Raw genomic sequence first — 18,397 nt, forward strand, 5'->3', positions numbered from 1 at the left:
TTTCATCATGGTGCATTTATAGCAATACTTAATCTTTAACAGGAAATGCTGTAATTATTTATTCACTCTCATCTTGTTCCAAACCTGAATGAAGGCTGGTCACACCAAGAATGATAACTTTAGATAAGTTAATTATATTGCAGATGCTGCAGTTGTGTCATCTGCAAAAATGCTCGAGCTCTTTAAAGTTGTGTGGATTCTGATCGGCTGTCAGTGTTGGTATCAATCATTAGCCCAGAAATTCTCTCTTTTTTTTTTATAAAGTGATTCCAACAATATCGTTCCTCTGTGCCGTTATAGGCCTAGTTGTGGTATGAACTCTATCTTGTAAAATTTAGATTTGTTTTTTAAAACTATATCTTGGTGTGAATTGTCTTTTACTGTTGTTCGCTCTATGGAACACAAATGGATATTTCTGAAGAATGTACAGTTCCATTACAATTGCAATGAATGTGGACTTTAGGACTTTCAAGCTTCAAAATGGATGCAGAAGCATCATAAAAGTGTAGATGCTTTATATACTGGAAATCTGCTTGAGGGCAAACATTTTCCACACGCACATTCATTATGGTGACATGGATTCACTTTTTGGCCAACAGAAAGATGTTTATTTCAGAAGTGACGTCTGAGTAAGTGGTAATTACTTTGGTATTGACAATAGAGCTTCTTTTACCAGTTTTGCTAATATGACTAAGCTTTAAAATACAAACTGTATGTTTATAGAAAGCCAGTATCCATGATTTGTGTTTGGCCTCTGTGTGCTGAGCCAGGTAGTTAACGAACCTTATTTTACAGACAAAGCCTGTACTTTGTTTAAACGAAACAGACCCTTGTCTAAACGTAGCTTCTCTTTCTCTCTCTCATTCTCTCTTTCCTTTCACCACCTTTTCTGCATGTTTTTGTTTTAAGACAAGTAGTTCCAATTTTCCCCAGGCTGCTGGCAGAGACGTCCACGGAATGTTTTCGCAGTAACACTGAGAATAATGAGAGGTACTTTTGTATCCTCCCTTTGTGCAGTTCATTTCCATGAGGTCATGGCCTTCCCCCTTCACAGCTGTTAGCAGAGCACTTCATCCAGATAGGAACAAGCTCAGAAGGGCGTTTGAATCAGAGTCCAGAACTCCCAAATACTTTTATCATTACCATTCTCAACACTATTTATTGGTCTTAATGGAAGGCTTTGAGAGAGCCGATTTAACAGGCATATAAAACATCAAAACAGTGTCTAAAGGTCCAGATTCTAAAATCAATCTGAATTGCACACCAGATTTATTTGCAAAAATGTGTTCTAAGGATCATTTTTTTATTTTATTTTATCTGCCATAATAATGCAAAGTGGCATAAATTATGTATGTGATAATAGTAACTGAGTGCCACTGAATACTTAAGTCAGTGTACTCTTCTAAATCGCACAAATGAATAATGACTAACAATTAAATTATATATATTTTGCATATATATGCAAATATATTTGTATATACATTTATATACCATGCACACAATCTACTATAGTACATGTCCTAAAACTTTACAAAACCTAAACTCAAGATAAAGTAAATTCTTTTTAGTTCTTTGTTTTTTTTATATATTAAATAACATCACAGATTCCGAACGTGTAATCATTTAGCGCTAATGCTTTTGTTACGAAACATATTATGTTCACATTTTTATTAATATCAGCAGAGGGCGTCCTTTCATTATCCTCGGAGGACTGCGCGTGTGTTACAGATTAAGTTCCTAATTCATATTTTTGTCTATATATTTGGTTTAATAACAGCAGAGGGCTTTCTTTCATCTTCATAACCACGCTAATGAATGATAATAGCATACAGAAACAATAAGCATGACCTAGTTCAAAAACACTTCCCTAAGAAAGAACTGGGTAAAATAATCTAGGGTATTGTTAGGTTTAGGGTTATAACTTAGTTATTACCCAGTTATTGTCACTGCTTCCACAAAATTAGCCTTTTTTAAGTTACTCTCCATTTACTTAGTAATTGCCAAATCTTTGTGGAATTTCGTGTATAATGGAAGGCGTAATGGGAGTCCCCTGTGCAGTGGACGTTTTTGTGTGGGTGTGAGGAACTGTTTTTTCCCGTTCTCATCCTCAGAGACAGGAACGTTCCTATTGACCCAGAGACTGGACTTCCTATTTGTAAGATAAACTCATATTGGTTCAGTGGGCCTGGGGCCAGACACACTGTGAATTGGATGACCTCTCTGAACTGAGCGGAGTCTATTCTAGCTGTACTATACATAGAGGACTATATCCCTGCATGAGTATCAGGGTCCCAAGTGCTTGTTTTTCAGTAAGTTTATAGAATTGTTGAGGGTACAGTATCACGCTTTTGCTCTTTCTAAATGCTACAACAGCTTTGAATTTCAAGATGAACTGTCTATCTGTGAGATTCATTGTAAAGTTACCCAAAAATGAAAATTCTGTCATCAGTTACACACCGTCATGTCGTTTCAGACTCGTAAGATTTAGGTTAATATTTGTAACAAAAATTTAATTTCTGTCTTTCATTGAAAGTACAAGTAACCAAAAGGCAGAAATTACAATAAGGTCATAAAGGCATTAAAACATCAATAATATTAATAAAAGACTAAACTGAGTAAACTTGACAGAACTTGTATTTTTGGGTACACTAACCTTTTAATAGAATGATGTCATAGAGAAGAATTTGTCATGAGAATTTTTCATATTTTCTTCATGTTTATCTACTTGTCATGAATAATTGAAGAGCTGATGTTCCTCTTACATGGTAATTTGTTTGAGGGTTAGTCAGAGTTTAGACCTTTACAAATAAGGGAGCAAATGTCAACTTGTAGCCAGACTCAAATCGATAAATCAACAAATGAGAAACATGTTTTAAAAAATTCCCACATGCTTAGAAATTTTAATCCCATACTCTATAATCTAAATGAACAAGATTGTGTTTTTAAAAAGACATTTAAAATATCTTACTCTAAAGACTGAATTGCAGTGAACAGTCAATGAAGTGGTGCTTAGTTTTATTTCAAGGAACAAAATGAACTCTTAGAATGATCTCTTTTTAAAAAATAGGACAATTTACTCCGTTAACTTCATCATGTTGCCTCACTTCCTAAGCTTTAGGTTATTTTTAAAGCATTGTTCTCAAGTATGCAGTTAAAGATATGCAGATATGAAAGACACATCCGAATGTAAGCACTCTGGGAACAATTTGAGATTCTGATTTCCATTTGCTAAAAATGTTGGAATGTGGAGCTGTCCAGTGCTGAATGTGCCTCTTTCTATACTTACAGAAAAAGCTTGCATTTCACACACATTTTATCAAATAAACCACTTAAAGCTACTTCTTTACAACATTTAAAATCTTTGAGTTTAAACTATATACCAACACACTCAAAAGTTTCTTAAGCTAACAAATGCTGCATTTAATTAATCAAAAATACAGCAAAAATAGTAATATTGTGAAATATTATTAGAATTTAAAATAATTGCTTTTTATTTAAACATGCAGCAAATCAACATTTTATAATGATTCTGAAACATCATGTGACACTGAAGACCGGAGTAATGGCTGCTGAAAATCCAGCTTTGCCATCACAAGAATACATTTCCATGTACTACATTTTAAAATATATTCAAAGTCATACACAATATTATTGCTTTTACTATGTTTTCATTAAATAAATGCAGCCTTGGTGAGCATAAGATAACTTTTTTTTCTAAACTATTAAAAATCCTAAGTTTGATCGGTAGTATAGCTGGTTTGAACACTATTGGATTGTGAAGCATGATAACACTGGACCAGGCTTCAGGAAACTCCCTTCCAATGATTGAACAACTGGAGGAAATGGCCTTCATTATCCTACCTGGTTCATAAAGTCCCACGCTCACGATCAGCAGCTTAAAATCTCAGCTTGTGTGCTGATCCCAGCATAGAGGTTGAATAAGTCATTTATCACAATCAGAGACATTGTTGTGAATTGCATTTTAGTCCAATGACTAAACTACTACAAGTTGTGCTGAAGACAAAGACAATACGACCGCAGAGTCAAATACTGTTTATTGTTCATTTGTATAGTCAGTGAATGTGGTTTTGATTTTATCCAGGCCTCTGGAGAGACAGACATCTGCTCTACCCACAAACATCATCACTGGAGATTCATAGAAAACAAATATCTGTGGTACAAGAATACAAAAGGCTTGGGGCTTAATATGGAATGAAATCACAGCTTGTTTAAAAACCTTAAAATTACAATGATAAACCATGGGTTAGTGCTTGTCACCTGCTTTGTGCAGAATTGAGAGTGACAGAAAGGATAAGGGAGTCATTTTTATATTTTAAGAAGGACAAAGGCTTACATGGACCTTGCAAATGCATTTTTTCCTATTAAATTCACCTGATTGTCTTGCGCATCATGCCTTTCTGAATGGGTTTTGAATCGTCATGTAAGACCAAACAAAATTTATATAAACCAGAAAAACCTGTAGTACTACCTTGTTTCTCTAATGCATACATACAATGTTTTCCAAAATAGTGATTTCTAACATCATCCCCTGATCAAAGCTGAGCTAAAAGCCTTTCTGCAACTCTGTTTTTACCGGTAACTGAATTGAATTACCGTCTATCAAAACAAAAACATAAGCACAAAATTTCGATCTGAAAATGCATTAATCAATACCACTTGAGCAGTGAGAGACCCTTAATGATGTTCAATAATAAATGACAAAAACATCATCAGATTATAGAACGGGTTTGGAAAATATAGTAGTGACACTTGCATTTAAAAACAGTGCAAAACGGCTTTGGTGGAATGATTACAATGTATGCAAAACAAAAACAAAAGAATCATGAAAAAATAATATGATGTTGTAGTCAGGGCAAAAAAAAAAAAAAAGCAGACAACAAATCATACAAAGGCCCAACATTAATTGTAGTATACAAATATTCCTTATAAACATCACAATAATCCACAGGTAATCGACAAGACTTCAATCCATCAATTAACACTGAAAAGCTGCATGTTTGTAAGAAACATCTGAAGTTTAAACTACCATTTCTGTCAAGATTAACACTTCCTCCAATGAAAAAGTCCATCCCATGTAGTCCTCTTGCATCAAAATCCACCGACATATTTGTCTAGAAATGTTTTGGACTGTTTTCACTTGTAAACATGGCTTAATCTGTGCATATTTCTCTCCTGATTCAGACATGATGACTTTTTTTTACCGGAGAAAGTAATATTATGGATAAAGGACATTTTGGAATGGTTTTAAGTTAAAAATGTCTAAATGATGGATCTGCATATTATAAAAACACAGCTTTACACTTCACAAAACACTTATTGCTGGACTGAAGACATTAATTACTTGTGGATTATTGTGCGGTTTCAAAAGTTCCCATGAAGTCAGGCAAGAAACAAATCAAGTAGACAATTCATAATATAAGGCCCAACATTAGTATTGTAGCATACAAATGTTCCCCATAAACACTTGACAATTATAAATCTTCGATCTTAAGAATTAACACCCCATTTTAATGTTTTTAATACAAAGCTTACATTCATGTGATATTGCTGTATGACAAAAATAGTGTTGCTTCTACAAGCGGATGAAAAAAGTGACAATGAATATAAAATCATAAGAAAGCACAGTCACAGTCAGCAGCCTCGCGATCACGATTTAGAAAAGGTTGTGATTTAAATCTATATACAAGCAACAGTAGTGGAATGATCATCTATGATAAAGGAACAAGTGGTTTCCCACATTTGAAGAACAGTAGCGCTCAAAAAACCTGAGGATGACAGAAACACATCCCTAAATGCTTCCCTCAGAGATACACGTCCATGGTCTGAAGGATCATGTGGCGGCACAGGGGGCAGTTCTGTTGGTCGACAGGCTGGCTGAGCAAAATGTTGGTGCAGTCTCTACACAAGCACAAGTGACGGCACGGTAGGAGCACGACGGTCTTGGTGCTGTCCTGACAGATCACGCACTTCTTCCTCTCCTCCTGCTCCTGCAGAAGAGTCAGCAGGTTGTCAGCTGGAGGGCCTTTGCAACTGTCCTCCGAAGGAAACTTCCGGAATGGCTTGTGAGTGCTGGAACTGGGAAGCGGCGGGTTTATAGGCTCGTCCACTTGGTGGGCATCCTCAGGTGCATTTTCCGGCACATTTAGTTCAACTTGAGGCTCAGGGTTGGGATCAGGCTGTCTAACGTCCCTCTCAGCCACTTCCATCCTTGCAGGAGCCATTATCTGGCTGCGATGCCAGGCCAATCGCCACCACACATGCCTCTCGAGCACATAGAGACGATGTAGAGCCCTTTGGAGACGCTGTAGGATGGGAACAGTGTTGATGTAGTTGATTACACGCGAAAACACAAGTCGTGGGAGCATGGGGTTTAGATATACGGTGGCACTCACGATTATAATCAACGTGAGCAGCAGCCCGTAAGAGTTGAGCAGGAAAATGCTCACAAATACATGGCACATGGATCCCAGGAACTCCATCGCCAGTCTGCATGGCGTCCACAGCAGGATGGAGGTGCCGACAAGACTGCTGTAAAGAAACGTCAACACCGTCAAAGTCAGCTCAAGGGCTTTCTGCAAAGGGCAGGACACTGCTTCCACCGTGCTGACCACCACAGAGTATAAATTCTGCGTGCCTATGAGCAGCAAGTTGATGATCGTGTTGATGAAATACAGCAGCAAGCTAAACACAATCCCACAGCCTTCCCAGGCCTGGCGCAGCAAACTGTGTCCCGACAACAGTCCACGATGGAGAAGCTCTTTGGTGCGGAGCAGTAGATGCGAAGACAGGTATCCGATCATCTTGAAGCTTTCCAGGACGCCTCCCGGCAGCTGCATCCAGCCTCCGAACATGTTATGGGTCACGACGGTCACTCCGTCCCTCATGGTGATGATGCAAAGCAGACCGAGATTCCAGCACTCCGACACTGAATTTGTGAGAAGCATGGGCAGACTATTGATAAAGGAGATCACTGCCACCAACAGCTGAATCACTGAGCTGACAATCACAAAATTTAAATCCAGGAGGAGGCAAATGACATCTATGCATTTCCCAATTGAACTAAAAACAAAGTTCAGTAACGTTAGACCCATAATAAGGATGTCCGCTTGTGAAACTGTATCATTTGTTTGCCGAAAAGGACTATATATTATTTGTGCTGTCAAACGACATAGTCGAGTCTGTAGTTACAAAAACACAGTTCTCGTAGCCAAGTTAGCTCGCGTGCTAACCCATTCGCATCTTTACTAACGCTGACGGCTTAGCAAACCACTTGTGATTAAAACTAAATCAACTCAAGTTGTATTTTAACTGACCGTTAGCTGGGAATGGCATGTCCTCTGTTTTAGACCGAAACACTCATTCTAAACACGGGTAGCACAGTGAAGAGTCTACTCACACATGGACGGGAACTGCTCGGCGGATGTTTACGTTTGAAAATCGAAACAGCTTACGTCGTCTGGTTGTGTAAAGATGTATCCCATCTACGGTTTCATTCTTATAAAAGGTGTAGTTCAAGCGTCCGCGTTATTTTGTGAAGCTCCAAGACGACGACATACTCAGGTCTTTGTTTGGATTATTAATGTCTAGAATCGAAAGCTTCTCGTTCTGTTTTCAGTCTGTTGTTTCCGCTTTACAGCACGTGTTTGAAGTGGATCAATCCGGCGCTCGGGCTGCGCAGATATGCTCCTTTCCATTTTCTTTTGGTCATATTATTGTGCATGCATTGATTATATTACAAATAATGTAGTTACAAATCAATAGAGGATGGGGAAAATTAAATCATTCGTGATTGATAGTTTAAACAAATAAAACTTTTCCAGACTGTTATCAATTTCGAACAGCTTGGCATGCGTGATTGAATCATTGCTGTTATTTATTTATTTATTTATTTATGATTTTAATTTTTGTCAGTCAAGCTAGAAGAAAAGATATAACTGATTGATGGTTTAAAGAACAAAAGAGAATGCCAATAGAGAAAGAATAGCCAAAAATGAGCTAGTATTGCATTTATGAATGCCTCTATTAATATTTAAAGGGCAACATTACACAGAAACACATGCACACATAGACACATGCAAACACACAAACAATGTGATGTGTTGGGACACACAACTGCTGCTTTGCTGAACATTTGTCAGGGCCGGAAGGTTGAATACTCTTTAACCTTCATCTGAGGTCAAACAGACATTCTCAGCTGAGAGCCTCTTGGGAAAATAAACAAACTATCCTGATCTAAGGCCCCCATTTGGAAGTAACAAAGCCCTGAAGAATACATTTCCTTTGACAGATTTCCTTCTTCTAGAGCATAAAGCAAAACATATGTGTATTTTCCATTCATATGGGTCACTTCCACACCATTAAACTCATTGACAGTCGCCAAGTCTGCTCCTTGCTTGCTCCTATAGCATTAAAGGAAATCTTCTCTCACGAGGGAAACAAAATACCGGTGACTTGATTTTGTCGAAGGCTTATCTATTGTTTGTCTGTCCCATTTCTTAAGAAAACAAATATTTCCTCTCATGTGTGACGAAAACTGTTGAATTCAAACAACAAAATGGAAATATGTTTAATGTGTTTTCTTAGCACATATGTTTTGTTGAATTGGTAATGTTGTTGAAACGTTGATAGGTAGATTATTATCCCAGTCCACCTCATCATGCAGTCCACCTAATCCTTTTGTGTTAAAAATACATAAATCAAGTGAAACTGAACGGTGGATTTCTAGTTCCCATCATGATTTGCTTGGTACTGGATTGGGGGAGTAAATGTTTATTTGCTCTGTATTTTTAAGTAAATGGAAACATTTGTTAGTGTTTTGTGTTCAGTTTTCTTGAAGATTTAGAAGTAGTCCTGTCATGTTGGAGGTGGCTACCATTGTGGAGAACAGAGGAGCTTAGCTTGTTGGCTAATTAATAGGCTTTAGAGTGAAAAGTGTTTTATCTGTTAGCATGCTACCATGTGTTATTGTTAGTTAGCAATCAGCTGGAAGAACTTCAACAGAGTTCATTTGGTAAGTCTAATTTTTAGTGAGCTTTTAATTGATTTAGTTAAGCTTTTTCTTAAACATCACTAAATAATGACTTGTCTTAGATTTGTTATACAACCTTATCCCTATTATGTTGTAAATTTTTTTATGTTTTTCTCATTTATAAACATGCCTACAAATTGTTGACATAATGTGTTGTGGAATACTTATAAAATTTATATTACAATTATAAAACTTGTTGGTCAATTTGATCTGCATGTTTCATAATTAAAGGCAACTGCACAAACCCAAAAATAACATTTTTGATGTATTTTATTTATCAGAAAATACGTACACTACACCGGTGAAGACATACAGCATATTTTATCAGTTTATACAGGACTAAATAGCTGGAAATTAAAACTTGAGCCGCTTCCAGCAAACTGATCCTGAATAAACTGATAAGTAGCACTGCAAATACAGCAAAACTCACAAAAGAGGTGATTTTCACACTTCGGTTTGAAATGTCAAATGTTTTAAAAATGGTTATGATACTGTCTATCATATTCAGTTTATGGAAAACGTTTTAAAAAGTTAAGTACAGTTTTAAAAGAAATCATGTGTTCTCATATTTATTTATTTATTTTGTGTAATGTGTGAGCATTAATGTTAAAGGTTTTCACAGATTACCCTTTATTTTAATACAGTAGTTCATTTTAGACATTCATTGTAACTTTGCCACTACATGTCAACTAACTATCATTAATTTGAAACTACATGTCATCTAACTCTCAGCAGATTATTAATAGACTGGTAAATTAGAATTAGTATAATTTGAAATGTATTTGTTACTTATATTAAGAAGAATGTCTGTTGTTGAAGATACTCTAATGACTGGTAGTCGACATGTAGTTGTAAACTTAGAATTAGTAGAATGCCTTAAATGTACTATTAAAATAAAGTGTTACCTTTCAACAGATGTTTTTAATCTATGTGATTTTTATTCATTTTATTGAACCCAGTTATGGTCAGCTGACCCCAAACATAATGATTGTACCCAGATTTCGAACCAAATAACAGGGTTAAATTGCAGCTGGTGCTGTGTTGACTCAAAAGTCTATCAAAAGCAATATGAGGAGAACTATTAATAGTCCCTCAGTTAGAGACAGACTGATGGTGCAGTAATCCACAAGCTTCTATGGGAAAACACAAACTCTCAACAGAAGAAACCACTGTTGTGCTGTCTGGTCACAACCTAGTCTACGACCTCAGCAACCCACCAGCTCCAGCCAAGTTCAACACTTGAGTGAGCTTAAAAAGAAGCATAGGAATTGAGATTGAAAGGGGTAGAGAAAATATTGACATGTTCAATTGGACAATCCCTTGGGCTTATAGTCTTGGTCTGTGAAAATTTGCCTTCCCAGCGATATCATTTTTACCAGGGCGTGATCTCTCTATATCATATTTGTACCCCAAACAACGTTTGCATAGCATAGCATAGTTGTGCTATAAAGATTCTGAGATATGTATATTCAAGCTGCAAAGGCTTACATTTATTTCAGGCCTCTATGTTCCGCAACCAAAGAGAGAGAGAAAACACAAACTATATATATATATATATATATATATTATATATTATAAATTCTAAATCATTGGAATGAATAAATGTGTTTTATATAAATATAAAAACTTATGTCTTCCCATCACCACAGAGACACGGTCTACACCATGATCAAGATTACTGATGTCAGTGTGTCCTTGAAACAAACCCTGTTTTTGTGAAGACTCTTTTGTGCACATATAGCACCCTAAATGTCTTCTGCTCCCTGCCCTTGAGCCCCTTCACTCCTCAGACGTTCACAGCCACCACCCTTGTGTTTAACAGACAATAGCTCCTCTCATTCAAGCAGACAACTCCAAAAAACATTCCCCAGAATGACTTATTTCCTACTTCCCTGCTGACGTTGAAGGAAAAGCATGGTTCTTTCCATTACCTCAAGAAAGCAAGACAATGATATGTGGGATTCACAGATATTAATCATTCTGGTGGGTTTTCATCAGTAAAATCACAACTGATTGTCCATTATAAGTTACAACTTAAGGTAACAAAATAGCAGGTGTTATGTGTTTTTTGCTGATAAAAAAGGATTAACAGGCAAAACAGGACTTGAATTCTTCAGTGCTTTTTTTCTCCTAGAGATGGTGGTAGAATGGTGCTAATTGCAGAACATGTTGTGGTAGGCAGAGCGTGTCTAACATGATCCAGCCATTAATGGACTGAAAAGCAAGACATGCATGCACCATATGCTTGTCTAAATTTTCTATTCATCTTCTCTGTAAACATGCTTATATGGCATTTTACAGCATAATTTATTATAGTGCTTTCAAAATTCTTAATTTTTGTGAATAACACAGTAATAGGTATTTATTTCAGTATGTGTAAACCCAATTGATGCTATGTTTATAAAATGGGAGCATGGGACTCACACTCTAAACCCAGAATGGGACTTTAGCCACACTTAAAAGGAATAGTTCACTCAAAAATCTAGATGAGTTTGTTTCTTCATTCTAACAGATTTGGAGTATTTTAGCATTGCTTCACTTGCTCAACAGTGGATCCTCTGCAGTAAAAGAGTGCCATCAAACTGAGTGTCCAAACAGCTGATAAAAACACAAAAATCCAAAACAAAAACTTCTATCAATCAGTTGCAAAAAGCTGTGTATTTGTAAGAAATAAATACATCATTAGGTCGTCTTACATCACCTTTGTTGCTTCTGGACAAAATACAAGTCCATCCATAATACATCTTCCTATTTAACTCTATTTAAATTCTTTTTGTAAACTTTTATTTGAAAAACTTTATTTTTGCTTTCTTGAAATAAAGCCTTTAGTTTGATACTGTGTTATCTAATGCAGCTTCATTGATACATTTTTAAAGTGGACCTATTCTATTCTAGTTTATATATTATGGAATGAAGAATGCATTTGAGGAATATAATTGAAGCCAAACTAATTAGTAAAACTGTTCTTTAAATAGATATTATACAAAATTTTACTTTGATATATAAAGTTACATAAAATGTGACAAATTATATATATATTTTTTGTCAGCGGAGTATCACCACACTCTCCTCCAGGTGTGCAAACATTACCTTAGCTATCCAGAGCACAGCTGTCAACATCATACTCACAAACTACAGCCAGCAAGCTATTACTTTAACCAAATACTGCCTTCACTTCATACTGAGCTCTGAAACTAAAAATGAGCATCTCAAAAGGGATTTGACTTGGTGGGTCATGTGAGGGAATAAACCACGTCAAATTGATTCTCGACTTTAGTCCCACAGGAAATCTATAGCCTATTTTCAAATACATATTCCTTGGTTTGTCTTGTAATAAGTTCTCAGCAGTAGATCATTGGATGCATGATCAGATTACAGGCTCTCTGAATCTGTTTTTCATCCACTAATGGTAGACAGTTCAAATAATGTCAATTTAGAAACTATTTAAAAGGCCAACTGAAAGCCTCATTATCAAGAACAATAGCATTTATAATGACTGTTGATAAATATAGAAAGCACTGATTAAGACGTCAGGCTCTGCTGCTGGAATAAATATCAGGTCAAGCTATTGCGCTTAGACTGCATGTCAGAAAATACACGTCATATACTTCAGTAGACATGACATCCCTACTTGTCTCAGCCAGACAGCAGTAGCTAAATGTATTTTCATGAGAAAACAGTCAATATTGTATAATGTACACTGATACTAGAAAGTTTGTGAACCCCTACACATTCTCTGTATTACTGCATACATGTTATCTTTGTAAATATATGTACTTCCAGGGTAATCAGTTCAGAAGTAAAGGGAGTCTGCCCTTCTGAAAAAATATATTACTTTTAAGAAAATTTTGAATATTCTATGAGGACACAAAGAAACAGGGAAACATCTAAGGATCTACATGCCTCTCTTGGATTGGCTATAGGTTAGTGTCCATGAATCTATCATCAGAATAACTGAAAAAGAACGACAGAATAACATGGAGGAAGCCAATGCTAAACAAGAAAAACATGACCAATTCCAAAGTTTGCCATTTGGATGAGTCAGAAAAGTTGGAAGAGTGTTTTGTGGGACCAATGAATTAAAAAATATAGAATTTGTGGCTGGTTGTTATCATTGTTGATAAGCCAGTAATTTAATGTTATGACCAAATATGAGATAAATATTATTGTAAAGTTTAAAATGGAATAAAATCTTAATATGAATATTACAAATATTCATATCAATATTCTATGTTTTTAAATAAATTAAAAATAAAATTACTTAAATTCTACAAGTAAATTTAAGCATCACAGCATTACAATATACAATACAAAAAAAAATTATATTAATTTTGAGATTTGCTAAACATTAAATTGGACAGTGTTTTTAAATTATTATTATTATTTTATCTTAAGGGTTAGGCCATCTAAATAAGAAAATAGGTAAAATAAGCATGTGCATAAAATATCAAATCAAGTAATATACAATATTGGCCAATGTGTATAAATAATAATAATAATAAAAAAACTCTAATATTGGTAAATATTTTTTCAACAGGGGAGTAGCACCAATTTTGGGCCCAATTTACACAACCAAGGTGGTGGGCCCCTCACAACACAACACTTCATCAATCACATTAATAATAATAATCAGTATATCATTATGGGCCCCCTTTCACCAAGGGCCCCTGTTACTCAGTTTCACTATTACCCCCTGTCTGACGTGCATATAATACGCATTTTGGCCTACATATAAATACGCACATACGTTTACCCCTAAACCAACTGCGTATCATATGCACGCTAAAGTCAATTTTTGCGTATAAATAGTACACCATATAGAAACATATAATCGTGCTACTGAAACGCAGATTCATGAGATCGGGTTAATATTGTTCATCCTAAATGACAAGCTACAGTAGAAAGTCAATGTTGTCAGTCCTGAAACTGAAGCACAACAGAAAGTCCAACAGCAGTAATTCAACCATAAACACACACGATTTTTATTTTTATTTTACTGTTTTGAAATAGCAAAATCAAAGTCCCGACCTTAACCCAACAGAAATGTTGAAGAAGAACTTGAACGAAGAAGTGTATGCAGGGAAGCCTGACAACATCACTGAATTGAAGTAGTGTTTGAAGTTCAATGGGGCAAATTCCTTCAGGCTGATGTCAAATTTGTGGAGAAATTTCTTAAGCATTTACAAACTTTTACAACTCACATAGTTTCCATCAAAACACCTGCGCAATACTTATATGATAATATGTTCGCTTTAAAAATGTTCGAAAGTATTATAGCTAAATACCGCGTTTCATGTGCATTGGTGTTGCAAACCGTGTGGGCGCAGCCCACTAGTCCCGCCCTTCTCTCTCCGCACTTCAGGCGCGCTCAGTGCAAACATCTGCCCTCTGACGATCTGCAGGAGTCTTCAGCTCTCAGGCGCTCGCACTCTCCTCGTATCAATTCTCGGATCAGGGAGACATGACCCTCCGTTATATAGCGCTCTTGATCGCGGGACTGAGCGTCCTCACGTGCAAAAGTAAGTCAAAGTTTCACCTGAGCATGACATAATCATGTAACTAGTCAACACGAAAGTTTACGTCAGGAATAGGGTGATGTAAGCTGTGCAATTCATTCTTGTGCAAAAGTGAATGAAGTCCTCATTCATAAGAAGTTAACATTGTATATGTAATGCATTTTCATTATAAAGGCTGAGCACAATTCATGCTACATGCGGGGTGAAACAAGCTCAACTCTTCAAATACTTAGCATGATTGTAATTAACCTAAATGTTTTTTTTAAAGCAAATTCACACCCCACATGCAGAATAATATTAAAAGAAAGTGAAAAGAATTGGGCTTTCAGATATTTCTAAGTAGCTATTCTTTAGAGAATAGGCTATGCAGGTTTTCATCTTGATTTTTTTTTCATTTTAATGGTCCAAAAAAAGTTAAATGACCTTCAATTTAATGATCTTTAAAATCCACATTATTTAATTTACTGATTAATTTCTAAATGTATAATAATTATTAATAAACTATTTCCAATTTAAATTTTTATGACCATTTTAACACTTTCATAATTTAACTTTTTTATATTCTTTATTTTAGTAGGCAAAGACACAAGAAGTGTTATAAATAATGTAAATATATTTTTTGAAGTTGTAAATAAAGATTTTTGGAGTACGTTTGACAACAAAATGCTATTTCAGTTTTTCTGCTTCAAGTCTTCATGTTTCATTGAATGTGTTGCTTGCTAATACTTTGTAATTATTTATAAAATGTACTAGCAATTTTTGAGTGAAAATTGTTTCAACATCAAATGTTTTTCAGTGTGAGTAAAACAACATTATTGTAGCATTATATATAAGCGAAGGAGCCTGCTGTGTGCTTATGTTCATTGTCAGGAGATTTTTCATGACTGGAGGAGCTTCTGTCAGAACACTGAAAGGAGTTGTGTTGGGGACACAGTAGCAGGTTTATATCTTTCTCTTCACAGACCACGGGACTGTGGATAGATAACAGTAGAGTTTTTAAAACTGTTTACCGCAAGATGATCTCATTTGTAATGAAGCACTGGATCATAGCTTGAGCAGATGTATTTTGTAATCATATTGAATATAAGATGGGGTGGCCTACTACTTTAGCACATTAATGTATACTAAGAGATGAGGATTGACAAGGAAGGAACTGCATTCCCACTAATGGCATTTTCTTTGTTCTGAAGCATCTGTTAACTGATGTGTGAGTTCATAGGCAGACATTGTTTCCAATCACCCTTTAATCTCCACATCTGTGCTCAACTTCCTCACAGTTTCTTAATCTTTCCTTATTTTTTTGGGTAATTATCCCCTCTTCCGTTGACCACCATTCATGCTTTTGTTTATTGTACTGACCTCCTGTTTTAGCCCCATGCATTTTATATCTCCTTTCCTCCACACCTCTTGAGTTCTGACCTAATCTGTAGTAGCTCATACATCCTTCTGCCTGTCTGAGAATGAGTCACAAACTGCTCTAATCATATAGTTACTTTACTTTACCGCTTACAAAACTTTGGGTTTTAGTGTCCAGAAACCTTTACCAAATGCCAAAAATAGACTCTGCAATGCACTACAACACTTTTTTTTTCAGTTCAGGACATCCGTAACAGCTTACATTATTGTTTTTATATGAAAAACATGGTCCAATATAGACCAGTTGTCTAATATAAAGGGATTTGGTCTGTTTTGGTGAATTTGATTTTTATTTGTGTAATATTATCCAGAATTGTCCCTAGTTATTCTAAGTGCACAGCACTATTCAAGACATCTTGCCTGTAGTTAGGGCCATTTTAGAGTTACTTACTACAAATTGGTTAATTGCATCTTTTAGCAAAAAAGATGATGCATGAGATAAAATAGAATAGATATTCAGATTTAGTTTTATTAATATAGCCTTTATGAGTGTTTTTTTTAAAGCAATATTGTTCTCCTTCCCCACAGTCACATTTCTAAAGAGATTACTTATACTTTGTTTGAACATATTGTTGTTTCCTATGTTAAATCTCTTGAGATTGAAACTGATGCATTTATTTATGCTGGTGGTAAATGTACTATTCAACTTGAGACTTGTGTTGCACTTCTTTGGAAGAAGAATGTATATAAAATATGAAACCGTGAAACAGAATCTGCACTAACAACACAAAACATTTATTTTTATTTATTAAAACAGTTGGTCTGTTTTGAAAAAAAAAAAAAACTTTTTTTTTTATAAAAGTTCAGAAGAAACTTGATTCTGATTGGCTCGTCGCGTTCTTCACCTTGACCCATGGCAAAGTTATCCATTTATAACTGAAACTGGCATTAATTTCATATCTCTTGTATAATTTGCATTTCTATTCTCATTCAAACCAGCTGGTGCCATCTTGCATCTCTCTTATTTATTAAAGAGAAAATGAGGACTTGAGAATTAATATTACTGTAATATTGGTGCAGTGTTCTCCTTGTCAGTTGTCTTGTACATCTACTTTTTATTACCAGAAGCTTTATGATAACATACAATTAAGATCTTATAATAATTTTAGCTGGAATCAATGTTTTGTCCCAATATTTATTAATTTTGGTTATTAACCATGTAATTCACTCCACATCGACATCATGATAACCTTGTCTGTGTTTAATAATGTGCTGTGATAATGATTTACAACTTCTATGTAATATGTTTGTTCCAAACCGATTTTTTGGAAAAGTTTTTATTTGTGAAGCTGAAAAGTAAACTGTGGCGTAGGAATGAACTCTTCAGATATGACTGCACCCTCTGTCTGAGCTTTTTGTGCTTGGATTCCTGGCTTAAAGTCACTTTCCCTTTTCAGAATGAGTATACAGTCAAACCTTGTGCAAGAACCAATCAGAGAGAATCATTCTGAGAGGCTGAAGCACGTCATGAGCGATAAATGTTGCATGCCTTGCATTCAGTGTGTGCTACAGTACAATGAGTCTGCAGTGTTTGTTGTTGCTGAAAGGCATTCTGGGTCTGAGACCTGATTTATTTGAGTGATGGATAGCAGCTGACCATCCATTAGTGTTCAATCACTATGCATGACTGAGAGTCATTTCCCCTTCATACTGCTCTCTGTCTCTGCTCAGACCTAGAACTTCTCCAATGTGGCCACTCTTTTTCCAGGAATAATCTGCATGCTTATATTACCTGCGATATTCATTCCTTTTCTGTTCTGTCCATATCAATCCTCTAAATATCTGTCCTTATAACAGAAAAAGAAACCTGCTCCTGCGGATGATATTCTGTGTCTATCAGTGTTTTATAAATATGTGTCTGGGTAATGCAGTATTGTTGAGATTAGGCTGACAGAATCCAGATCTCTTCTAGCGGAAAAAGCCCTGCACTCTTGTTAAACTATTGCTATAAACTGAAGTTAGGCGTGTTTTGAGGAAAACTCTTTATTGCATTGACAAGTTTCTTTCTCATTATTTTGAAATTATTTTGTTTCGATGAGTAGATGTAATTTATTTTCGTGTTATTTTAATGTTAAAATATCTATAATAGCTACTAGTAAACTGTTTATAGGTTGAATTCCCTCTCTTTGTCTGACCAATGGCAGCCAGGTTACCCAGGTATAGAATTCTGGAAATCTGTTTAAAAATAGTATTTATTTTTGGTGACATTAATGGCCTGTATAATAGGCCTATATAATGTTGTACTTGCTGTACTTCTGTCAAGAGAATTGATTTATCTAAATACAGTAAATAAGCAGACTTTATAAACTTTGCCATAGCTTTTCAATCTCTATCTCAAAATGCCTTTTGTAAAGGCATGGTGCTTATCAGCTCGCAAAAGTGTTGACTATTAATGTAATACTTTCATTTCCCAGAA

At 35.5% G+C, this 18,397-nt stretch overlaps 2 protein-coding genes across 3 annotated transcripts in view; one reads left to right on the forward strand and one right to left on the reverse strand.

Moving 5' to 3' along the window:
- Window positions 1-4,880: 4,880 nt before the first annotated feature.
- On the reverse strand, window positions 4,881-7,682 carry rnf26 (ring finger protein 26). The gene is made up of 2 exons (XM_059514403.1): window positions 6,414-7,682; window positions 4,881-6,323 (listed from the first exon to the last, which is right to left on the reverse strand). The coding sequence occupies exons 1-2, from the start codon at window positions 7,110-7,112 to the stop codon at window positions 5,823-5,825; spliced, it is 1,200 nt and encodes a 399-aa protein (XP_059370386.1). The 5' UTR covers window positions 7,113-7,682; the 3' UTR covers window positions 4,881-5,822.
- Window positions 7,683-14,411: 6,729 nt separating this feature from the next.
- The window catches only part of mcamb (melanoma cell adhesion molecule b), a 30,743-nt gene continuing 26,757 nt past the window's right edge, over window positions 14,412-18,397 (forward strand). For both annotated transcript variants that reach the window (XM_059514438.1, XM_059514439.1), the window contains exon 1: window positions 14,412-14,568. In XM_059514438.1, coding sequence (XP_059370421.1) covers window positions 14,511-14,568 — 58 coding nt within the window. In that variant the 5' untranslated portion in view covers window positions 14,412-14,510. The remainder of the gene's footprint in view (window positions 14,569-18,397) is intronic.

The sequence above is a fragment of the Carassius carassius genome, chromosome 28 (assembly GCF_963082965.1).
Source record: "Carassius carassius chromosome 28, fCarCar2.1, whole genome shotgun sequence".
Lineage (NCBI taxonomy): Eukaryota > Metazoa > Chordata > Actinopteri > Cypriniformes > Cyprinidae > Carassius > Carassius carassius.

Coding starts and splice junctions, on each gene's coding strand:
- rnf26 (XM_059514403.1), bottom strand. CDS start 7,112: ATGGGTCTAACGTTACTGAACTTTGTTTTTAGTTCAATTGGGAAATGC. Junction 6,324..6,413: donor TGCTCACGTTGATTATAATC/GTGAGTGCCACC, acceptor CCCATCCTACAG/CGTCTCCAAAGGGCTCTACA.